At 42.3% G+C, this 25,257-nt stretch overlaps 2 protein-coding genes across 9 annotated transcripts; one reads left to right on the top strand and one right to left on the bottom strand.

Annotated features, from left to right (window-relative positions):
• Positions 1-1,936: 1,936 nt before the first annotated feature.
• On the bottom strand, positions 1,937-13,812 carry LOC115101228 (bromodomain-containing protein 3-like). Of its 8 annotated transcripts, none has more exons than XM_029620556.2 (12): positions 13,711-13,812; positions 11,323-11,684; positions 11,064-11,201; positions 10,735-10,864; positions 10,432-10,595; positions 9,974-10,345; positions 9,717-9,845; positions 9,017-9,205; positions 8,474-8,542; positions 7,202-7,425; positions 6,812-7,089; positions 1,937-4,443 (listed from the first exon to the last, which is right to left on the bottom strand). In XM_029620556.2, the coding sequence occupies exons 2-12, from the start codon at positions 11,521-11,523 to the stop codon at positions 4,334-4,336; spliced, it is 2,004 nt and encodes a 667-aa protein (XP_029476416.1). In that variant the 5' UTR covers positions 11,524-11,684; positions 13,711-13,812; the 3' UTR covers positions 1,937-4,333. The 8 variants fall into 8 exon arrangements, with proteins under 8 accessions (XP_029476416.1, XP_029476415.1, XP_029476413.1 ...); XM_029620555.2 differs by lacking the exon at positions 13,711-13,812 and adding an exon at positions 13,282-13,367; XM_029620553.2 differs by lacking the exon at positions 13,711-13,812 and adding an exon at positions 13,248-13,353.
• A 752-nt stretch (positions 13,813-14,564) lies between these two features.
• Positions 14,565-25,222, top strand: LOC115101227 (WD repeat-containing protein 5). Its single transcript, XM_029620552.2, has 14 exons — positions 14,565-14,788; positions 15,510-15,597; positions 17,873-17,981; positions 18,442-18,515; positions 18,645-18,734; positions 20,325-20,414; positions 20,560-20,643; positions 20,801-20,856; positions 21,107-21,153; positions 21,258-21,333; positions 21,611-21,644; positions 22,935-23,009; positions 23,137-23,224; positions 23,380-25,222. Exons 2-14 carry the CDS (start codon positions 15,526-15,528, stop codon positions 23,478-23,480), a joined length of 996 nt encoding a protein of 331 aa, XP_029476412.1. The 5' UTR covers positions 14,565-14,788; positions 15,510-15,525; the 3' UTR covers positions 23,481-25,222.
• The last annotated feature ends 35 nt before the right edge of the window (positions 25,223-25,257 follow it).

The raw sequence follows: 25,257 nt of genomic DNA, 5'->3' as shown, positions 1-25,257 counted from the left end.
CCACTGAATCCAGGTTGGTTTTGCAGGCACACTCCCCGCCATGCTACTAAAAGGGTTTGAGAGAAAGCGTGAATACCCTTCGCGGTAGAGGGCTGCGATGTTGAATGTGGTTTCGGGTGGTTCTGGTTATGCACGCTCACGTGTGGTAATGATTTTTATATGAAGGAAACTTCAGCTAAAGTATGAATTATTACTCCAAGTTGGTTGCATTTCCATGACAAAAGTGAGAGCCATGCAATAAAGAAGAAAAGAAAATGACGATGCCTTTGATGTGTGTGGCGCTAACTGAGCAGGGGCTCTATCTTGTTTCACTGTTCACAACAACAAAAATATGATCACTATGATCTTCTATCTTGAATCGTTGGATGACATGCCACCTCCAAAATAATTCCTGCGATGTAAAAGGGACAAAATAACACAGTTTAGATGGAGTACAGTTTACATTTGTAATACAGCTTATTACTGTTATTCAAAGTGGCATTCAGCTCTCCTTCGTGTCTTGGAATGCTGCAGGGGCCTTATTACATTGCCACATTACAAGGATGATTTATGGAACAATGTATGGATCCGAAATAACCTCGAGTGCAGGTGTATCATTATGTGAGTGAAACTTGACCAGTAATCCAATAACACTGAATTGAAACTGATACAGTACCACAAATATATACATACAAATAAATCAACAAATTAGAAATATGATAATACAGGTAGAAATAAACATTTGTGTATACATTTGCCACAGCTTTGGCGCTACCGCATCCTGGTCCCAGCATGCCCCGTCAACTCTCTTTGCAATTTTTGTGGGGTCATTTTTTTTTCACAATTCAATTTACTCAAGCTATAGGGTTAGCCTATCATATTATTTGAAATGGATGAAGGCTACGTCTGTTGTGTTTTGTCATGGACTGTGGCCAGCTACAGAGTGAGGGGTGGCCATAAGAAGCATACACGACAACCTGTAGTTGTCACTGAAGTTGTCGCATTGATCCATCATGAGGCAAATGGGTAGCATGTTGCATATGCCACAATGAGGAGGAGGGGGTCACACAGTACAAGTCTCCCCCTCCAGCACAAACCAACTAGTGTAGGAGCTGGGTTGGACAGTGACTGATGTATAGCTCTACACTGAGCCTTAGAAGCTCCCATTGGAAACATATTCTATTATTGCACTAAAAGAGGAATGCATTGGGGGTTACACCATTTCATTTATTCATGCTACCATGGAAAGTGTTTGCTGGTATCGAACCAAGTTTAATGCAAGGTTGCTTACATACTTAAATGGGTAATTCATTACTCACCTGAAAATACATAAATCCATCATGTATTCAAGAGGAAATGCCCACCAATAATCTTTGGGTTGAGATTCACCTAAAACAGCACGTTTGAGGTGTGTCACTCACTGCCAGCTGAATCCCTCAAGCACACAGCTCAAACCATATCTGCAACCCAATTTGAAAAAACAATTGATACATGGCCACCATCTACTGGCCCATCACTGAACTTCAGATAACCCTTCACTGCTCCCCTTTGATTTTCATCTGATTATGTTAAAAGGGCACACCCAGTCAGTCCATACGCACTAAAAGCATCCAACATTATGGCTTTAGAGTATATCATCAAAATGTCTACAATGGTTTTACTAATCCCAGTCGCTTCTTTGGGAGCATAGGACATCGACCAGTCCTCTCCCTTTGGTATCTGCCTGAAGCACCCACCTCCAGGTGTTCCTTGGGCGTCCTCTTTACCTTCTCCGTTGGGTTCCAGGATAGAGCTTGACTGGCGATATCGGAAAGTGGATTTCAGGGTTGTGGATTATCCTTCCACATCTTCTTCTGGATCTTTTCATCCACCAGAAAAATACAGGTCTACCTCAGGCAGTGGAAATAAGTACCAACAGCAGTCCAGCAGATCAATGACATGCAGAAAATGAGACAAATTCAGTAGGGTCTTGTAATTTATTTACATACACACACACAAAAAATGGAACCTGATTCCAGGTTAGCGGTTACATGAAATGTTAGCTTCTATCTCCAGTCCCCAAATCCCACCCACTCAGGCCCATATTGCATTAAACAAGACTAAAACTACTTACACAGAACTTATTTGTTTCGATGACCGAAATAAACAGCTCAAAAAAGGTATAAGAAAGTTACAATAAACTTGCATGCACATCAAGGATAAAAAGTAAACATTTGCTTTTTAAAATATAAAAGGAACGATTATAATATTTTGACCTGGGCCTAGAAATAAACTAAAAGTTGAATATATATCTATACATTTATATTTTCAGTCTTTCACTTCTAAAAGACATAATTCTTAGAAAAACCTGATAGGGCCTGTACTGGAGAACATTGGTATAGGCAGAGAAATGCATTCAACATCATTTGGGGAGTTTTGCAATTAAGTGCAACCTGGTATGAAGGACATTACCACAAAATCAAAGAAATATTTCCACCATAGCTTAAAATAACAATGCATATGACTAAATCTTTAAATGTATCAACTTATTAACAGTAAATTAAATCCAAAATGGCTTAAATGTTATTTTGAACCAATTCCAGAAAAAAAATAATAACCAGAAATGGTACATTAGGCAAATCGTTCAGACAGACTTCATGAAATAATAAAATGCATTCTTACAGGGTTGGAATATGAGGGATATTCTTAAATTAATACATAACTCTTTGTTCTCTGAGATAAAAATAAAAGATGAGTTGACGGAGAAAAAAAAGAACTGAAGACTATAATGAGAGGCGGTGGCATTTAGTCACAATAAAACAAATTACCTGGTGGTAACGACTTACATTCAAATCAACACCCCGCACTTCAGAGAAAACCCCACAGTTCACAATATTGTCCTGCTTTCATTGTTTATGTCATTACTTTGGACAGAGAAAAATATCAGGGCACTGCTGTTTGGAATAGAGACCCAACAGACAGCAGGTGCACTTTGCAATAGAGTCAAAAGTGAAAGACTTGCTCCTACGCCAGTGTACTGAAAATGTACACAGGTCAGTTATGTACAGTTTTAGCCGTCCCATCATATATAAAGCAGTGATGTACACAATGTCACTGACCTGGTGGAACACAAGCATTCAGGGCATCATACACACAGTACATTCATCAGTGAGAATCGTAGATCAAGCAAGAGGCAGGCCAGGAAAGACATGTACAGGAGAGGCCACCATACCTAGTGGTTGTCATGTTGTGAGTAACGAATCAAACTGTTGAGCGAATTATTGTATTGCCATTTCTTCTGACCAAAAGCATCTGTAAATATCTAAATTCTATAAGTTAAAATGTTCTTTCATAACCACTCAGACCAGCTACTAAAATACATTTTAGCTAAAACTTGACATATTGCCGGGTTCAAAAATAAGAGACCATGTCAGTTATGATACAGTAAAAGAAAAACAGCAATACCATTCAATTTGGCTGTATATGCTGCTGAAGACGACCAACATGATTGCTCAGAATAATCTGAAATGTGTCACTCGGAGGCAAATGAGGTTCAGTACTTGGGGGAGGCAGGTAGCCTAGTGGTTAGAGCGTTGGGCTAGTAACCGAAAGGTTGCTGGATCCAAACCCAGAGCGGACAATGTAAAAATCAGTTGTTCTGCCCCCGAACAAGGCAGTTAACCCGATAGGCCATCATTGTAAATAAGAATTTGTTCTTTCCTAGTTAAATAAAACGTTCAATTTAAAACAATAATTACAAAACATTTTTTGTAGAAAGTCAAATGATTAGAAGAATGACAACTCAAAATCCACATAAGGGCCTATTCCAAAAGATAACTTTTTTGTTACAAGGGCGAAAAAAACTAAGCTGGATGAGAAGTTTAGAAAATTTCTTGATGAAAGTAATTGAATAGGACAGTTACAGTACCCGCTGGGCAAATGATTGCTTATGTAGCAGTGATGGGACAAGGAGGACATGGGGTTCTGCTGCATTTTGGTAACTATGCAACTCCTTCACTTTGTTGATGATGCTATTAGGAGAAATGAAAAGACATCTGGCATTCATCCAAGAGTGTTTTACAAAATCCTCGTTTTATGTTTGGTCGGTTTTTAACACATCCCCCTTGAAAAAGGTAGAGGAAACAAAAATAACCCTGTCAAGTAATCTATAATTTCCCATGTTTTTTCCTTTTTCTTTCCACAAAGGTATTTACAAAAAAAAACACTTGACATGTTCTGACATAGCATTACATTTAGTTGTTTTTTCCTCATAAAGTGTTATAGGGGGAAACAACTGACTGCATACAACATTTTACTTTAAAAAAGGGTAAAAATTTAAATGAATAGTTCCCAGCAAGTGTTCGGGCTACGCTTTTCAGTCGGAGTCACTGCTGTCAGAACTGGACCCACTGGAGCTGCTGCTGCCAGAATCTGAAGAACTACTGCTGCCGCTGAGACGGGACGCACCAGTACCAGCACCCTTCTCTGGAAGGAGAGAGAGAGAGAGAGGATCACGCATGAGACATGTGGCCAAACGTATTATATAATACCACCATATTTATGTCAACGATTTTCAAATGCTAAAGAAAAATAACATTTGGTATCATAGTGCATACAAATGTTTTGCTCATGTTTAAAATGGACTTGCACTTTGATTATGATTGATGCACAGTGACACCTTTCAAGTTTCTCCATTCCTAGTCACGTCTGTCCAACTCAACAGACATGACAGATTCTATAGATTTGTAACCATAAAGACAGATCAGATTAACTTTCCTGGGCCACAGGATTTTTAAAAAATTGGCCAAAAATGACTAGGCAAAAAATTTGCGGCACGACAGCTTCTCTCCTGGGAGCCGGTTGATGTCCAGGCTGAGCTGGCGCTTCTCGTCGTATGTGCCCCTGCCCTTACTCTACGCTACTCCGGCTGCCCCTTACTCTACGCGACTCCGGCTGCCCCTTATTCTACGCTACTCCGGCTGTCCCTTACTCTACGCTACTCCGGCTGTCCCTTACTCTACGCTACTCCGGCTGCCCCTTACTCTACGCTACTCCGGCTGCCCCTTACTCTACGCTACTCCGGCTGCCCCTTACTCTACGCTACTCCGGCTGCCCCTTACTCTACGCTTACTCCGGCTGCCCCTTACTCTACGCTACTCCGGCTGCCCCTTACTCTACGCTACTCCGGCTGCCCCTTACTCTACGCTACTCCGGCTGCCCCTTACTCTACGCTACTCCGGCTGCCCCTTACTCTACGCTACTCCGGCTGCCCCTTACTCTACGCTACTCCGGCTGCCCCTTACTCTACGCTACTCCGGCTGCCCCTTACTCTACGCTACTCCGGCTGCCCCTTACTCTACGCTACTCCGGCTGCCCCTTACTCTACGCTACTCCGGCTGTCCCTTACTCTACGCTACTCCGGCTGTCCCTTACTCTACGCTACTCCGGCTGTCCCTTACTCTACGCTACTCCGGCTGTCCCTTACTCTACGCTACTCCGGCTGTCCCTTACTCTACTCCGGCTGTCCCTTACTCTACGCTACTCCGGCTGTCCCTTACTCTACGCCACTCCGGCTGTCCCTTATTCTACGCTACTCCGGCTGTCCCTTACTCTATGCTACTCCGGCTGTCCCTTATTCTACGCTACTCCGGCTGTCCCTTATTCTACGCTACTCCGGCTGTCCCTTATTCTACGCTACTCCGGCTGTCCCTTACTCTACGCTACTCCGGCTGTCCCTTACTCTACGCTACTCCGGCTGTCCCTTACTCTACGCTACTCCGGCTGTCCCTTACTCTACGCTACTCCGGCTGTCCCTTACTCTACGCTACTCCGGCTGTCCCTTATTCTATGCTACTCCGGCTGTCCCTTACTCTATAATACCTTTTGGACGTTTTCTTTTTGTCGGTTTTATTCTTACTGTTCAGCTGGCCGCTGACATCTTGTAGCCCATTTTCTAACGGCTTCTTTTCCTGTGTCCTCCTTGGACCTGGCTCCCTTGCCCCCAGAGGCCCGCTGCAGGAGACACACAGCGGCACCATGGCCTTCCTGCCCGACCCCCAGCCGCTGTGGTGATAGCTAGCTAGGTCACAGCTAAGGCCTAGCGCCTTACGCCTATGGCCTAACGCCTACAACTTGGAGGACTACAGACGACAGCAGGCTCAAAGCCCAGGCGAGCATTTATACTCTTGGAATTAAACAAACTTCATCTCACTTTCTAAATATACAGCCACACAAAATGTGATTAGGCGAGGACTATACATGAGTTTCTCCAGGAGTTATTTGTCACATGGTATGACACACTGCCTGACTCCACTACACTGGGTCCGAGTAGGAGCCGATATTAGCAATACAGCAACAAACCTGGTTCAGGCCCTGAAACATTTTATACAGGAGGTCCCTGAAATCAGCATAGAGAATCTATGTCCACAATGCCAAGGTACTGGCAACAGTACTTGTCTTCAGTTAGGCTACATGTACACAAGGTCAATTGTGCATCATTTTTTGTTATTTTGTTGAGCTAGCACCCATAGACCATAAACCAAAGCTCAGCTGAAAATTCCTTTTTAGGAGTTAAAAGTTGGGGACCACCTGTATATCAAAAACTAGCAGTCAACAGGGAGAAGTGCAACTAGGTAGAGGGAAGAAACATGATCTAGTTATAAAAAATATATATATAAAAAAAGGGGAAAACTATCATTTAGTCATTCAAGCAAAGGGGAGGAAAAGAGAATAACAGTAAAGGGAGAAGGTAGGGTTAGAAGATATTTACAGGGTGTAGTAGTAATATCAGGATGAAGGACAAGGAAGCTATCAGTGACGTCCAAAGCACGAGGTCTTCAACTTCAGTACTTACGTTGGGGTTTCCGCTGTTTCTTTTGTAAACAGGACTTGACGTATCGCTCGAGTTCGCGTAGGGTGGAGGGTTTGAGCGTCTCAAAGTCAATCTCGATCTCGTCTGGGTTGGAGTCTCGCAGCGAGGGCTCTCGGGACTGGATGATGTGCACAACCCGGCCCAGCTTCTCTCCTGGGAGCCGGTTGATGTCCAGGCTGAGCTGGCGCTTCTCGTCGTACGTCATAGGCAGGGACTCCTCCTCGTCAGACTCGTAGCCCCGGCCCCCCTTCTTTGGTTGCCTGGAAGATCAGAGGCCAGCGCAGCAATGAGTGTCTCATGGTGTCTTTTCACGGTGTTGCTTATTATGAGACTGGGCAGAGCCCTAATACATCAGAGAAAGGGAGTCCTTACCTGGAGCCAGTCACTGTGCTGTTGGCTTTCCTGGAGAGTTTCTTCTGCTGGCCCTGCTTGGCAGGCTGCCCAGACTTGGTCTTCTTCTCCTCGTCCGTCTTGGTTTTGCTGTGCTTGTTGTCCTTGTCTTTCTTCTTCTTGTCTTTCTCCTTCTTGTCTTTCTTCTTCGGTTTGCTCACAGGGGCCTGAGAGAGCGCGGCAAGCTGTTCGTGGACAGCCTTTAGCTGGGGAGAGGTGGGGTGGAGGAGTTAGTGACCTGCTGTAGGGGTATGCTAGCACTTCAAGCACTGAGGGACTAGAAGAGGGTATATATGGGGATTCAAGAAAGAACTTCAACAAATCAATGCTACAGCCCAAAAATGTGGAATCCAGACATTAAAACGGAATTAAACCATATTCAAAAATAAATCGAACTAAGAAAGGAAATCAACTAAATGTATTGAAAGTTCATTATAAGACAAGAACAAAATGCATCAGTGACTAGTGTTACCCTGCAACTTTTTGAAACGGCACATGAAAGCTCCTGTGTGTGTGTGTAGTGCACGCGTCACATCTACACTTTGTGTAGCCGTTAGCGATGACGCTAATGATGGCCTTTCCAGCTCTACCAGAAGTAAGTTCTCAATTAAATGTTAACTACAAAGTAGCCTCTGACTACCTGGCAGAATGATATCATGATTATTTGCATTAATCCAGTGGCCATTTGTTTAGCAAACTCTGCAAATCACATGAGCGCTACAGAAATGTTGCTAACCAAACAAACTCTCTTGGAGGTGTGCACTTGCATTAAAGAGTAACTACACCTAGAATTCCTCAAACGTGCTCTCCTGATGTGGATTAAGCACATACAACTCTTATTTTTCTATTTAACAAAAAAAAGGTATGATTGACAGTGAAATGTTCTAACAAGGAAGTGGAAAACAAGATGCATACTCCTCCATTCATTGCTTTCTAAGTTAAATTGGACACAATCAACAGGCAATCAAGAGAATGGAGAAAGGAGTATGTCTAGTTGGTCAGCCAGCAAGCATACCAGGAAGACAAACACATTCACACAACCATACAAACTCATAAACACCTGCTCAAACACACCACATCTGCCAGCACCCAGCAAACAGCACTACGCCACCTGTTACTCGCCACCCCCACTATTAACCCTCTACCGCTTGCCCAACTAATGCAAAAATAAAAAGTGAAATATCGGCATCATGATAAACTGATATCAATAAGGAGGTTAGTGGGGAGGGGGCCAGGAAGTGAAGAGCAAATCACCTGAAAACGCTTGGTGCACCCGTTTTTTCCCCCCTGCCCGCTACCATTGGGGCGCTCCAGAGAGATACACTGGTAAGAGAGCCAAAGGGAAATAAGGGGACAAAGATAGAAAACTCCAAAAAAGAGATCAGATCAAAACCATTTTAAAACACCATGTTATGACAAGAGCTACTGTGTGGTACCATTATGCAAAACTACATTGTGATATGTTTTCAAAAAGAAGGCTTTTGTTTAAGTAGTGCATGCAAGCAATCTGTGCCAGTAGGTGCATGGAAATACACAATTTGAAGCGGTAGAGGGTTACATTTCAGTTCTATCAATGGGGAGATGACGAATCAGTGGAGAAAGCAGAGGTTTGCGTGGCTGAAGGGAGGGGGAGGGGTTTGGCTGCATGTAAGGTGGCAGCCCCTCCCTCTCGGTCTCAGACAACAGTTTGGATTGGACAAGGTGGCTGTGATGTGAGAAGAGAAGGTGGGAGGAAGGCCATCCCTGAGCCCTTCAGGTTAGAGGAGTAGTCGGATGGACCTCGGATCTGAAACCCACCTGTTCCGCACCCACCTGTTCCTGCAGCTCAGCGAGCCGGGAGGCCCGCTCCTCCTCCGAGTCGGAGCAGTCCGAGCTGGAGGAGTCACCGCCGCTCGAGTTGTCACCTTTACTGACCATACCGCCTGCACCGGGGCTCAGCTCCACCGGTTCATCAGGCATCTTAGCAAAACGCATCTCAAACACATCCTGACAGAAAAAGACACGCATGGAATGATGGGGAAAAGGAGAGGGACAGAAACATTAGAGATTAACCAACTGATTCAATTTTACATAGATTTTTCAAATGTGATCCAGAGAAAGGTTTAAAGGTCGACTTTGGGCACAAAACCGGTCCAACTCCGCCCTCATCTCAATTTTCAAACAGAAATGGAGTGTGCCTTTGGTGGTTCGTCGATGTGTCATTCTGGTCACACGCACCGCAATCGATGTAGCTAGTTTGTTCGCTAAGATAGCCACTTTAGCTAGCCAGTAATTCCACCTGTATGTGTTGACGTCATTTCACAGGATTTGTTTTTGGACAGAAGCTGTAGAGATCGGTAAGAAATTGCACTTCTGTAGCCAAATATCTTCTTCATCCACTTTCTTGTTTTTAAGCATTAAATGACCTGGTATGATGGTGCATTGATCAGTTATATAGTTTAAAGCCGTTATTTCAGATTTCCCCCCCAAAGTGGACCTTTAAAATCCCCAAACCTACCTGGAGTTTTCTGGCCATGGCAACAACCTCGTGATCTGGAGGGTTATACTTGTAACAATTTGAGAACATTATTCGAACATCCGCTGCAAACATCTGTGCATCTGGATACTCCCGGCCATCTATCTTTTTCTGCAAATGAACAGCAAGTGTTATCCAAACAGTGCACGGATGGGCAACAGCACAAGCCAATACTAAGGTAATGGTTAACTGTAAACGTGAATTCTACTACTGTGCATGCTTTGTTCTATGGTGCGTACTTTGACAGTGCTGAGATCCATGGGGTGCTTTATGATCTCGTGGTAGTCATGTAGCTCCAGAGCCTCAGCGTCTACAGGCTTATAGAAGGGCCAGGCATACGCAGCATGTTTCTTTGACAACATCTCCTTCAGGATACTGTCGCAGTACTTGAGCTGCTCACTCATTCTGCTCCGCTTGCCGCCATGCTGGCCCAACTCCCCTTCCACAAGGTCTTTCTTGGGAGCTTTGATCGGACGGCCTGTGCTCTCCCTTCTGGACATCACTTTACCCTGCTTGCCCTCTGAGACGGGGCTGGGAGATTCGCTCCGGCTGGCTGTTATTGCAGATGTCGTGGGGGTGGTGGTGTCTGCTTTCCTCTTTACCCCTTTCTTCTAGGTGCACAAAAACACACACTCACAGTATTCAAAAGACTAAATATACATGATATATACCCGAAGGAAAATGTACAGTGACTTACTTTGACAAGAGGTTGTGAGGGTGAGACGACGGGAATCATGGGAGCATTGGGCGAGCACTGCACAGCTGGGACTTTGGGGGTGATGGTAGACATTGTAGAAGAGCCAATCACAGATGTCGTAGAGCCAGGGAAGGACGGTGGTGACTCACTTCCATCCAGACCACCTGTAGCAGGTGCAATTAGTGGTTATCTTATTGGCAATATGTACCCATTTTCTCTACATTTTTCAATACTATATCTAAGGATCTATCCAAAATGATAGGGGTCTATAGTATCAGGATCAGATGAAGAGTGGCCTATTACCTATGCTTTTGCTTTTCTTGGGTTTGGGTGCAGGAGGCAGAAGCTCCACCTCCTCCTGGGGCATCATGGCAACTTTCTGCAGGAAGATCTTCTCCAAGGCCTGTGCCATCAGGACAATGTCATCTGTTGGCTGGTGGGCAAAGTAAAAACAGCAAGTGAGGAACATGAGTGGGAAATGCAAAGAGGAAACTAGAGGTCAATGTAAAAACATGGAGCTTTGGGATTAGCCCTGGGAGAATCTGCAAACATATTAGAGACTATAATATTCAATCCAAAATAAACGGACCCCTAGGAGACACAGTCTTTATTTACTCTCTTGGAGCACTCACCTTGTTATATATGTAACAGTTGGTGAACATGGTGTTGAAGTCCTGCATGCATTCACTGGCACTCCAATAGTAGTTATGCTCCAGTCTCTTTTTGATGGTTCCCATGTCCATAGGTTGCTTTATGATTTTATGGTAATCCTGATACACAGAATAACCAAAATAATCTGTCAGCTGCAAGTCTTCTGCACGGTGAGATACCTATAAGCATAGGCTTTCTGATATTTATAACGCCCATTGTCAATATCTACAGTCTACTCACCGGAAGTCCCAATTTGATGGCATCGACTGGCACGTAGAAGGGCCAGGCGAAGTTATGCTTCCACAACGTCTTGACCATTACATTCTGCATGTACTGTAGTTGGTTGGTTTTCCGACCTGGTTTGGTGGGATTGGTCACCTCCGGGGGTGGGGGGTTGACTCCCTGAGGAGGGGCTGGGGTTGCTGAGGTAACAGCAGACATGCTGGCTATGGGAAGGGGGTGGTATTCTAGGAGTCACTGCTACCTCTGCAATGGACAGGGTGGGAGACGGACAATGCGTCCTCAGTGGATTGTGTAGTTCTTTTTGCTCTTTAGTGGCCCAAAGGAAACTGCATCTCATTGCAGGGCCTGACCTTTTTAATCTATTAAAAAACAGAACAGGGTGATGATCATGAGTCTTCAGCATAAAAGTAAAGTGTCCCTGCAAAAAATCCACGACCCGGGTACAAGACCTAAGAAAATAATTGATACCTGGGATGAAATGAAAGGTAGTAATTATGAAAAGAAACTAAAGCCTTTTCTGTATCATCACACAATTATTCCATATATTGTAATGGGCAAATGTCTCCTGACAGACAGCTGGCTGTGTCCCCGGAGAGATGTGTTGCCCTCTCCAGGCTTAAGGGACATTGTCTAGACCCCAATCTACAGCCCGCACCTCGTTCTTGGTGTGGCATTACCACTTTCCTTTGAACATAGAGTTGTCTTTTGTACATTGGGTACAGCGATCATGCAACAGTGCACGGAGCAAAGGTACAAGTAAATATGAGCCGTAACACAAAATAATAACTCAAAACAACGTATCTAAATAATCAGCGAGAGAGATGGAGTAGTAATTAATTAATCATCGCAACCACAAATGTCATTCCATACATACCCAAACAAACTGCAAAACTGAGAGACAACAGCACAGCTGATTTAGATACAAGTCTCACACTGACTAGTTGGATTGCTGTATAACGTTGTGATAATGCAATTGTACTAAGGATACTTCAATAACGAAAACTCCACAAATATATGATGCATCTCGTTCAGCAACCTAGTAGAAGCTACTAGTTTGAAAGTTACACCCACAACATATATTTGTTTGTCCATGGAAAATGTATATAGCTTTGTACTACCTCCCGCGTAAACAATCAAACGAACTAACAGTTACACCAACAGTAGCTGGCTAGCAAAACATGTTTTTTTTTTTTTTTTACAATACCGTAACGTTACGGTATCTTATGACAAAATATTGCAATTAGGTAACTAAACTAGCTAACTTGCTTAACAAAACCCATCTAACTTTGCAAACTATGCTTGCCATCATGCGCGGAGGAAATGCAAGGGGTGCTTTGAACACTTTTGGAGCAATTCGCGCGGACTCTCATTTCCATTCCGTGGTTGCAAGTGCAAACCAGTGTACTGTAGCTATCAGCTAACTCGTAAAAATGAACGTATATTGACTAGTGTATAAACCATGACTGGCTCGTAAAACATGTATACACCAAAACCAAATTCTCCACATTCTCCAAAAAGATGGCGGGCAGATGATATTACCCTTTAGCTTTCGCTAGTTAGCCAACAGCCGACTTCATTTCACCCGACTTTTCAAATAGTTTCAGCGATAGCCTGTATTACTACCACAACTGCGTATGTACCCACAATAAACTCTGGTTCCCTACTCTTATTTGAAACGTTTCACGATAATATTGCCACAATAATTCACTTAAGACAATAATTGACGTTGTGTATTGTTGCAATGCACAGAATGGAGCTTTGTTGAAAAACATTGGCATGCTAGCTGGCTAGCTTAGTTGATATGCTAGCAAGCGTTTCAGCACCAGATTTTTCATAACATTGAAATAGCTCAATTGTGAAAGGTGCATTTTTTCACTAAAGAAACTCCAGTATGGGGAAATATAAATATCGGAATGTATTACTTCCTTGATGACTCCGAGGGGTTTTGCCTTGTACCTGGTAGTCCGAGTGGATCCTGTTTTATTTGAGTGAGGCCGAGCGAGTACAGGAGCAGCATGAAGATGAGGTATACCAAGTCCCATGCGCATGCGCAACGGCGCGCGGGTTGTGATCATTTTACTGGATCTGAAGACTAAGCCCCCCATAACATGCATTATACACCTTATACAAAGTGTATAATACTACTATAAAATAATTTGGAATATACTGACAACTGATACTTTTCTGATTACCCCTGCCCCACCTCTTTGAAGTCTGCATTAATAGAGGGCATGGGCTGTATTCAATACAAACATTAAAACATTATCTTTAGCTGGCAATGGATGACATTAATGGATGATTTTAATATTTATTATGGATATTTCACAAATCGGTTTAACTTTATATTGACCTGTAAACATTCAAGGAAAACAGAGGGATGAGTACCTGAGTTGAGTGCCCTATGTCTGCTGTGTTTAATCTCAGTCCAAAAGTTGCCAAACATAACTCCTATCTCGCTCCAATCAGAACCCTCAAAGCGTCCCTCCCCGCTTTCCGTATGCATTGTGTCAAAGATTATGGATATACTGACAATATACTACATAGCGTCACGGCGGGTTGTCTTGCTCCCGCCTATCCTTTCTTTGGATTGGTCGAGACATATCATTATTGTAAAACTTTTGAATATTCGATGAGGGTTGTTGACATCAACCGGCTCTATTCAATGGAGAAATATGCTATGCTACTAGCCTCATGTCCTGAATATATCCTATTCGAGACTCAAGACACTGATATTGCCTATTTATTGCCTTACCTCCGGTATCCTACCTCATTTGCACACACTGTATATTTTTTTTCTACTGTATTATTGACTGTATGTTTGTTAATTCCATGTGTAACTAACTCTCTGTGTTGTTGTTTGTGCTGCACTGCTTTGCTTTATCTTGGCCAGGTCGCAGTTGTAAATGACAACTTGTTCTCAACTAGCCTACCTGGTTAAATAAAGGTGAAATAAAAAATAAAATAAAACATATATAAAGTGTTTTTTCTTATAGTTGACGGGATTTCACATGTCTTACTCATACCAGTACACTCATAACAACTTAAGCATTACGAAACTTCTATTCGATCAAATAAACCTCACGTAGAAAATAAGTCATACATGTTTTGTTGACCAAATGTGACACTCACTGACCTCCAAACAAAAACATGGGCGAAACAACGAAAAAACGTCACCTGCTGGAGGGAAACCGATTTTCCGCGGAGTTGGGCTCTTCCCTTCCTCTCTGACTGTGCGCTCTTGAAGAATCACACATGCGCAATGGGCGTCTTCACTACCACATTCCTCGCTTGAGCTCTGGCAAAACTAAAACGAACTGGCCCTTGATTTATTTTCCCTTTATCAGTTAGGGAGAAAATATATTCAACCGTATTTATAGGCTAAATATATTCGTGCAGTTGATCAGATTTGTGCCTAAATGAAAATAGTTGGCCGAGCAATTACAGTTTAACATCGGGCCTTACCGTGAGTATCCCTGATTGTTTTGTTTGAATGGAGTAGCTAACGTTAGCTAGCAGAGTTTACATTGCATATGCAATAACGCACATTTACTAGCTAGGCATATTAACTAGTTTATCTTTCGAAGGGTAGGATTCATACAATACCTGGATTAAAACCATTTTCACCAACAAGACATACGAGTGTTCGCAAACAACATTAGCTAGCTAGCTAGAAAGACAGGCCCTGCGTCTGTCCATAGTGGGGCTATTGAACGTTAGCTTCCACAACTGCGGTTAATGTTAGGCTAGCTTGCTAACTCATGGTCATTTGTTTACTTGTAATGGCAGTTAGCTAGCTAGCTTGCTAGCATAGACCTAGCTATCTCTACTATTTCACCATGCAAACTAACTAACTACTAAGCTAAGCTACACGGTGCCAGCCATGACTGGATAGGAAGCTAGCTAGTTTATGTGGTGGTAATTTACATTATTAACATAACTGTACCTAGGTTTCAATATCATATCCAATATTGTAATCTTCATCTACAGGCTAACGTTAACCTAGCTGTCAGGGTAGCAACTTACATTGGTCTTGTGTTGGACCTATACAATTTCCTATCGTTGCATTTCACTTGACATTATCTTCATCTTAACATAATATATTAACATTGCTTTCTAATTGCATTCCTCATTTGTAGACTGGTTGTCCAGCATGCTTTCACTAACTGATCCCCCTGCCCCCTCAGCTCCATCACTATCGCCATGGCAACAGAGGAGAAGAAACCAGAAACGGAGGCCACTAAAACATCATCTGCATCTGCCAGCCAGAGCAAGGTATGGGTTCAAGCTAGACCTAATACGACTGATGTTTCTATGGGTCCAAACAGCGAAGCCTGGTGAAACACTATTGTATTTGGGGTTGATTATTCTTCTTTTCCCCCTGTCAATTTTGTGATAAAAAGCTAATTCCCTTGAGATGGTAAGGCCTAGGAGGTTACAACCTTGCATGATGGTTAAGGTCCAAGGGCCACACCCTCTTATTCAATGCCATGCCAGCTAATCCTTCTCTAAGCCCACCCCCCTTGGTTACTGTTGCAACCTCAGACATTATCCCTGGAAGCCCAATTCCCCATTTAACCATTGGTGAGATCTCCTCACAATGATCTCAATCTGTGTTTCTAATACACAATGAAATTCAACACAGACGACCCCTTGCTAATCAGTAAACTCTTGGGTATGTTGTGGTGGACTGTCATTACTTCACAGGAACCTGGTAAAATCATGTTTCTAGTGTAGCTAGTCTCTGAATTCACTGTCAGCATGCAGTCAACCGCTTTTGGAGATAACTAATGTTTGTGCTCTCAAATCATATCCTGATGTCTTCTAGTTGTATTCATAACATTGCTATATTAGCAAACATACATCTTTAGAAAACAACTGATTAAGTGGCTAGCTAGCGTTAGCAACTTTTGGTGGTCAATGAGACCGAGAGCTAGCTAACCGGCTGATCTAACAAACAATGTAACAAAAGTTTTATTTCGGATTAGAAAAATACTCCCAACAGGCTCTGCATTTCAGGAATCACAGTAGCAAGTACTCTTGGTGCACTGTTAAATTATTTAGCCATTTAAACATAACAATTATTTTTTTAAACTCAATGTAGCCTTCACTGACTCATGCGATTTAAACGTGAGCCTGTCCTAGGTGTTGGACTCAACAATAGTTGCTATTTATTGGAGCGCTGTGATTGGTTACCCAACATTATTGGGCGAGGCTTAGCAAAGAGTCAATTTGCCACATGGTGGAGCTATAACAAACGATTGAGAATGCAAACTTTGAAAGCTCAGATCCCTCACCTTGTTTGAAATAGACTCCTGAAATTCAGTACATTGGTCCCTCTCCTCACAAGGAACAAATTTGCCTCAATGGCCCATAAGGTCCGTCATGATGGATATTCCGCCATTTTGTGTTTGTATTTATTAGGGATTCCCTAATAAACTGTCATTTAGAATTTTGAACTTAAAGTGCTACTAGCACCGAATGATCGATCTGCACAAAAGTTGATACATTGCGTCTATGGACCAAGGTCGCACCATATAGCCCCACAGTGGAGGTGTCATAATACCCAGTAAATCTAGCGATCGAACAGGGAAATGTTTCCAATCGTTTTTCCACCATTCCCTTTTCCCATAGGGGATTTTAAAAACACTTAAAATAAGGACTGTTTCGAGTAGTCTTACCCTGGCGTGTTGTTTTGATAACCATATAAATCTCTCGGACAAGGTGACTTTCATCAATATATTTGGCCCTGTTTACTCTGAATCGAAAATGCTAATTAAAATCAAAGTAGACATCATGCAAAACTACAAATCCCTGCAAGCTCCTGCATGTCATCTCTAGCTGACACCTTTGCTAACAGGTATTGTCAATTTAAAACTATTCATTACTACATTTGGCTAACATATGATAGTTAATCCCAAGATTCTTACCTTTGCCTTGATTTGGCAGTCTCGTCCAGATCATGGCATTTATAGTTCTTTATGATATCCACATTAACAGCTAATTAGCATTTCATTTTTGGGGAGTAAATACAGGCGGATATATTGATAAAGTCACCTTGTCCGAGAGCTGGAGAGATTTATACAGTTATGAAAACGTCATGCCAGGGTAATCCTACACGAAACACAGACCATATTTTAATTGTATACAAAATCTCCAATGGGGACAAATTAATGGTGTTAAAACAATTGGAAGCATTTCCCTCTTTGACCTCTTGGTTTTATGGGTATTATGACTCATACAGTGGTACTCTATGCGGTGGGGCCAAAGCTTGAACCCTGGCATTGCTGCTTGCAGCTATATCTTACATTGGAGATGTACAGATAGGCTACTACCCCATTGGTTCGTTGTGGCCTGTGTTGATTAACGGCCTGTCACTTGATACTTGAAAATATATAATAGCCAAATATATATGTTGTCCTGTGTCTCTGCTATTTTCATTGTGTCAAATCATTTTTTTAATGAAAATTGCCTTAAATGCATCTACAGATATTAACGGAATTACTTTCCGGTTCCAATGTGGTTTTGTTTGTTTTCTTCCCCTATTTAGTCAGCACCCGTCAAGCCTAACTACACCCTGAAATTCACATTAGCCGGCCACACAAAAGCAGTTTCGTCTGTCAAGTTCAGTCCCAGTGGAGAGTGGCTTGCCAGTTCATGTAAGTTTATGATGAGTGCTTTAGGTGGTCTTACAACAGTAGGTCTACTGAATATTACTATTAAGCCTGATATGATAGGTGCATGCACAAATTGTTACAAATTGTTACAATAAAATGTCATTAAAGATGCGATCCATAGCAGTGAAACTGCCACGTCCGTTTGCAATATTAAAACAAAGACGTTACTTCAAACACCGAACATCATTGCACATTATTGCAAGAGCGACAGAACAGCAGAGAATGTACTGCGATGCATTTTTTACTACCAGGCTGTATTCACATTTACTCAAAACAATAAGAAATGCACCTGGGGCAGCCAGTGGTGCTATTTCTCCAGTCGCAGATCTCTGCTTTAAATACAATGTCTTTTCAATGTAAATGATCTGATAATCTTGCACGATAACACTATATTTCAGTTGAAAAGGCTAAAGTACCCTGCCTTGAAATATATGTTTTACAGCTGCTGACAAACTGATCAAAATTTGGGGAGCTTACGATGGAAAGTTTGAGAAAACAATATCGGGACACAAACTTGTGAGTTGAAGTTTCCATTATACTATTTGTAGTGATTATGTACAGTGCCTTGAAAGTATTCTCTATTTTTTTCACTGCTGCGAGTGCTTTTAGTGTGACTAACCAAGTTGATCTTTCACTCATCTGCAGGGTATCTCGGATGTCGCCTGGTCCTCAGATTCCAACCTACTTGTTTCAGCATCTGATGACAAGACTCTAAAGATCTGGGACGTCAGCTCGGTAAGAGAGGAATGATGGGTAGTTTTTTTCCTCCGAAATATAGTACTAGAAGTATTTCACTTTGTCCCACAATGGAGAATTGGTTTGCGGCAGTTTAACACTGGAAGCGCAGAGAGCGTTATTTTGGTATCGTATTTATTTACATTTGTAATATCTCGTTTTAAAGTAATCTCTCCCTGGAATGGAGCTTACCAAAAAGCCAGGTTCATGCCGGTCAGACGTTTTAAATTTATATTACCTACTGGAAAGAGCATATTCTAAGGCAGGGGTCTCCAACCTTTTCTAGCATGGGAGCTCCTTTTACATTTTCAAACATGTTGCAAGCTGCTCAATTGTTTTCCTGGCTCTCAAATAGACACGTTTTCTGTATAATTAAAAAAAAAAATGTTTTTCACTCTCAATTACAATTATTCATACAGAAACAATAGATATGGGGTGTTCTGAGTCCATATCGATGCTTAAATGACATCAGAAGAACGTTTTTGATGTCTGGGAAAAAAAATAGAAAATTAAGTGCGAGAGGATTGTGCTGGTCAAGTGATGTTTTTGCTGCTGCATATGGCATGACAGACCAAAAGCCCATCAGATTGATAAAAATGATATAATTATTCCAGGTAAGCCTACTTTTCTGTTAACATTTAATAGAGAAGGTTTTGGAGAAAGTCTTTGTCTACCCAGAAGGCAGTTATCATTATCGCTTACTGCTACATAAAGTAAATGATAAACAGCAATATTGATGGAAATGAATTGGCAGATATTGAAGGCACTGTATATGAAATCCATTTATTAGAATGTTTGTTGATGTAAAATGATGGGTCATTAGCTCAGAACGGGATGGTTCGAGACCTGGCTTAATTATTTAAAAAAAAATGTATATATATACAGTGGGGAGAACAAGTATTTGATACACTGCCGATTTAGCAGGTTTTCCTACTTACAAAGCATGTAGAGGTCTGTAAGTTTTATCATAGGTACACTTCAACTGTGAGAGACGGAATCTAAAATAAAAATCCAGAAAATCACATTTTTTTAACATGGGCATGGTTCATAGGGTTAGTTCCTGCATGTGTCTGGCACTGTCTCCTATATTAACTTATAGAACATATTCTGGGTGTTCTGCCAGATGGTCCTGGGGGGGGGTCATGTCGCCCTCTCTCATATCTTTACCAAGCACAGGCAGGAACCAAGGATTATTTATGACACAAAGACGAGATTAACATTTTGAAGGCTCTCTTCAAAAATGTACACCACCTACGGATTCATTTTTCACCCACGTCATGCTGTCAATAAAGGGGTAGTGTGAGACGTTCTCTTTCCCCAGAGTCAGATGAACTCCTGGATACCATTTGTATGTCTCTGCGTCCAGTATGAGGGAAGTTAGAGGTGGTTTCGCGAGCCCATGCTATCTAGCGTTAGAATGACTGGAAGTCTCTCCCGGAACAGCTAGCATGTCATTGCTCTAACAGCTTCCTCTGCAAATACGTCATAATCGCTGATTCGGGGCCCTCTATGCCGTGGATGCTCGATCGACCATAATGAGCTCATACCATGAACATGTTTAATTTAAACCCAATCCTTTCCTTATTGCAGGGTAAATGCTTGAAGACGTTGAAAGGCCACAGCAACTATGTCTTCTGCTGCAACTTCAACCCCCAGTCTAATCTCATCGTGTCTGGATCGGTGAGTCCTACCTACTAATACACTAATGCAGAATTCCTATTGTATATGTTTACATAGAAAATGTTATTGCCAACCCTGATTTCCATGAAGGAGTTATGAATATTTGTTGCATAGTTGTGTGCTAACATGAATTGTTCTCTTCTAGTTTGACGAGAGCGTGCGGATATGGGATGTAAAAACTGGCAAATGCTTGAAGACCCTGCCGGCCCACTCCGACCCCGTCTCTGCTGTAAGTACTGCACCCATCTGTGCACGGGGACCCCTTATATGAATCTTATAAACATTCAACATTCATATAATAGGTTTTCTGCTTATGAGCATGTAGTAGTTGATTATCACACCCTCTGGTAAGTGTGAACAGATCTCTGATCTATATTGCCGTACAGGTCCATTTCAACAGAGATGGCTCACTGATTGTGTCCAGCAGCTACGATGGCCTCTGGTGAGGGAAATGAACACTTTTTCTCCTGTTTTGTTGAATGTACTTGGCAAAGATATTGACTCACAAAATGCCTGTAAGAGTAACTTGATGACCTGAGAGAACGTCTGAGTTTATATGATGGCCAATGTAACATAAATATGAGGAATGTTATGAGGAGTATTATTTGAATGTATTAAATCATTATATCAATTGTGATATTGGTGGAGAAATGTATGAAACTGATAATGTTTTATCTCTTGTCTGTCCATAGCCGGATCTGGGACACCGCATCAGGACAGTGTCTGAAAACACTAATTGGTAAGCTTCACCAGCCAGAATTGTCTCATCTGTGTCATATAGGAAATATCACATTTTATAGTATTTTTCTGGGAGTAAATTCTTAATTTTTCTGTCTTGTGCAGATGATGACAACCCCCCCGTGTCATTTGTGAAGTTCTCACCAAACGGAAAATACATCCTGGCTGCCACATTGGACAAGTGAGTAGTAGACTGTAGAGCACTGTCACTTTCCCTCAAATGTAGTAGGCTGTGACATGTCCAGTACCACAGTCTTGTCATGCAGTATTGCACCAGTAGGGGGACCTATTACACTGTCCAGTACCACTAGACCAAGGAGTTTCATTTCAATGGGAAGGAACGCTCAAGCAAATCTATAAAGAAAGGCTTCTTCATCACTCATAGATGCAAATGAATTATTCACTATTGTTTATTTTGGGATTCTGTCTTGTAACAGTGGTTTGTTTTTGTTTTTCAGCACCCTGAAGCTTTGGGACTACAGCAAAGGAAAGGTGAGATGCACTACATGGACAAAAGTATGTGGACACCCGCTTGTCAAACTTCTCATCCCAAAATCCTTGCCATTAATATGGAGTTGCCCCCCCCTTTGCTGATATAACAGCCTCCATTCTTATGGAAGTCTTTCTACTAGATGTTGGTACATTGCTGCGGGGACTTGCTTCCATTTAGCTACGGGCATTAGTGAGGTCGGGCAGTGATGTTGGGCGTCGAGGCCTGGCTCGCAGTCGAGGTTCAAATTCATCCCAACGTTGTTCGATGGAGTTGAGGTCTCTGTGCAGGCCAGTCAAGTTCCTCTGGACCTTACTTTGTGCATGGAGGCATTGTCATGCTGAAACAGGAAAGACCCTTCCCCAAACTGTTGCCACCTAGTTGGAAGCACAGAATTGTCTAGAATGTCATTGCTGTAGCGTTAAGATTTTCCTTCACTGGAACTAAGGGGCCTAGCCCGAACCATGAAAAAGAGCCCCAGAGCATTATGTCTCTTCCACCAAACTTTACAGTTGGGTCTGCGTTGGGGCAGGTAGCGTTCTTCTGGCATCCGTCAAACCCAAATTTGTCCGTCGGACTGACAGAAGGTGAAGCATGATTCATCACTCCAGAGAATGAGTTTCCAGTGCTCCAGAGTCCAATGGCGGCGAGCTTTACACCACTCCAGCCGACGCTTGGCATTGCGCATGGTGATCTTAGGCTTGTGTGCGGCTGATTGGCCATGGAAACCCATTTAATGAAGCTCCCGACGAACAGTTATTGTGCTGACATTTCTTCCAGAGGAAGTTTGGAACTCTGCAGTTTGAAACTCTGTAGTGAGGTGTTGCAACCGAGGACAGACAATGTTTACGCCCTTCAGCACTCGGCGGTCCTGTTCTGTGAGCTTGTCTGGCCTGTTGCTCCTAGTTGTTTCCACTTCACAATAACAGTACTTACATTTGACCGGGGCAGCACTAGGCAGAGCAGAAATTTGCCGAACTGACTTATTGAAAAGGTGCCATCCTATTACGGTACCACTTTGAAAGTCACTGAGCTCTTCAGTAAGGCCATTCTACTGCCAGTGTTTGTTTATGGAGATTGCATGGCTGTGTGCCCGATTTTATACACCTGTCAGCAACACGTGTGGCTGAAATGGCTAAATCCACTCATTTGAAAAGTGGTCTGCATCCTTTTGTGTGTATGTCAGATGTCTCACTCTTGTTGCAATTTGATCCAAACATAGGAATACTCTTGATTGAAATGTTTCAATTCTCTACATGTTCTTTTCAATACGTTTTCCCCTCTCATTCCAGTGCTTGAAAACATACACCGGCCACAAAAACGAGAAGTACTGCATATTTGCTAATTTCTCTGTCACAGGTGGAAAGGTAAACCCCCCCCCATCCCCTCTTGCATGCATGTTTAGAAATAGATTTTCAAGAAGATGACTTGTATGCTTTTACCCATAGCTTCTTCTGAAGTGTCCTTCTCTTCCTTATGCTCTGCATCCCACAGTGGATTGTCTCTGGCTCGGAGGACAACATGGTGTACATCTGGAACCTGCAGACCAAGGAGATCGTACAGAAACTACAGGGTCATACAGGTAGAGGAGAGTCGTGGCAAGAGCTTGATGGAACAGATTACTTTTACTTTGTGGTGACATACATGGTGGCAATCTCACTGTTTGAACACACTGTTACTCACAATATCTTTGTTTAATTCTGCTTTTCTCTTTCCCCTCCCATCCTCTGTGTCTAGATGTGGTGATTTCTACTGCCTGCCACCCCACAGAGAACATCATTGCGTCTGCGGCGCTAGAAAACGACAAAACTATCAAACTGTGGAGGAGCGACTGTTAAGCCTCTGCATCCTGGGCATGCTTATTTTATTTTCATTTTTTTTTTACTTTTCATTTGAGGAAAAGAGGACTTTCTGCTGAGAAATCTGGGCCCGAATGCTTTGAGGACTGAGCCTCAACTGGAAGAACAAAATGAATGCAAGTTCAGAACATCACCACAACCACATACCTTCCCTTCCTCCAGAACCAGAGCAAACCCCAACCAAACCACCACAACCCTCTACTTGGTCTTGCTTGTGCCCTTACATGCTCTACCATCTCTGCCTTACTGTTACTGTGAGCTGGATGTTTGTGTTTCAATTGAAATACGAGCATCAACTTTTGTCCTTCATGAGGAAAGTAGTCATATGGTATCTCATGATTTAATCTCTGTAGGTGTCTTAGTATTGATACACGTTTTGATCTTATATTTTACCAATCAAGCCAGATTGCATTGGCCTCAAGTAAGTACTCCTATCCCCCATGTCAGGTGTTTTTTTCTCCTTCAGAGTAATGGACTTTCATTGGTGCCTGACATCTCACTTTGACCAACTGTAAGTCTCATTAGAATATAGTAGATTAGTAGCCAGGACCCAGATTGGTTCGTGCTGTCTTGCCAAACATGGAGTTGACATGATAGCACAGATGGCTCTAAAACCAGGCTGAAAGATAAGTGGTAACTGTCATATTTCCAATATTGGTAATTAAACAGTCAGTTCCAAGAGGCTTTGAAACAAAAAGTCTCATGCATGGCAGCACCTGAGATTGGTTTTATGTTCTATTTATTATAAAGGAATCTGTTCAAAGCTCGAAAGGTGTTGAAGGAGGGTTAAAAGGTTTTCTGTCCTCATCAGGGGGATTTCCATAGCCATGTTGGGAGTTTTCCTCCAGAGGCATATAGTCTATTTCAAGGAGTTTGTAGTGTTAACAGCATTTTCCTCAACCACTTCTCTACAAGTCACTCAACTGACAGTTTCTCTAGTTTGATATCGACACTATGCTCTGAAACAGCAAGCACTGCCTTGTTTTGAACTCACTTCTCCATTTTACAAGATGTATTCTGATTCTGTACATTAGTGTTGGAGCTCAACTGATGCTTTTTAGAATTCACATTGGATGTAAATGGGACCGTGACAAGTCAGTGAGATGGTTGGTGGGTTGTGAAGTATATCGACAAGAGCCTACATCGAAGGTGCACGTACCTGTACTGCCAGTGCATTTACTGGTTTCAAGTCAATCCTGCTATACTCAAGAAGGTAATAATTCAAAGTAATGTTTGTGAAGAAAGAAATGAAAGCTAAAGAGGCTGTTTTTCATTTGAATGATTATTTTAGAATATTTAATTTGGAGATGCTTCCAGTCCATTGTCGTTCAGTTGGTACTAACTCCGTGTCTGGCTGTCATTACATTTAAACACAACTTGGCGGTGATTTCATAGCAGTGACCAAATACCTGTTTATTTTGTGCTCTCCATTCTGTACATACTGTATTACTACAACATATGTATTGTTTGTTAGACAAGTAATATTTGAGCTGTCTTTCTGTATCGTTCTCTTTATCTTTGTCTTAACAGCTAGTAGTTCATTCCCCAAATGGTCATTTTTCCTGCTCTCTCCTGTTTTCTGGGTTATCTTATCACTGCAGTGGTATCAAGGGCTGCATGAAATTCTGTATATGCGTTTAGTCAATCTGGATTTTGTGAATATGTATTTGCATTTGACAGCTATAACTTGTGACTTAATAAAAAAGCTTCTTTTTTTTAAAGATGTACAAAATGTGGTTGTCAGTGGCACTTTCTC

This window comes from Oncorhynchus nerka, linkage group LG19 (genome assembly GCF_034236695.1).
Source record: "Oncorhynchus nerka isolate Pitt River linkage group LG19, Oner_Uvic_2.0, whole genome shotgun sequence".
NCBI lineage: Eukaryota > Metazoa > Chordata > Actinopteri > Salmoniformes > Salmonidae > Oncorhynchus > Oncorhynchus nerka.
This window is presented reverse-complemented; position numbering and strand designations above follow the sequence as displayed.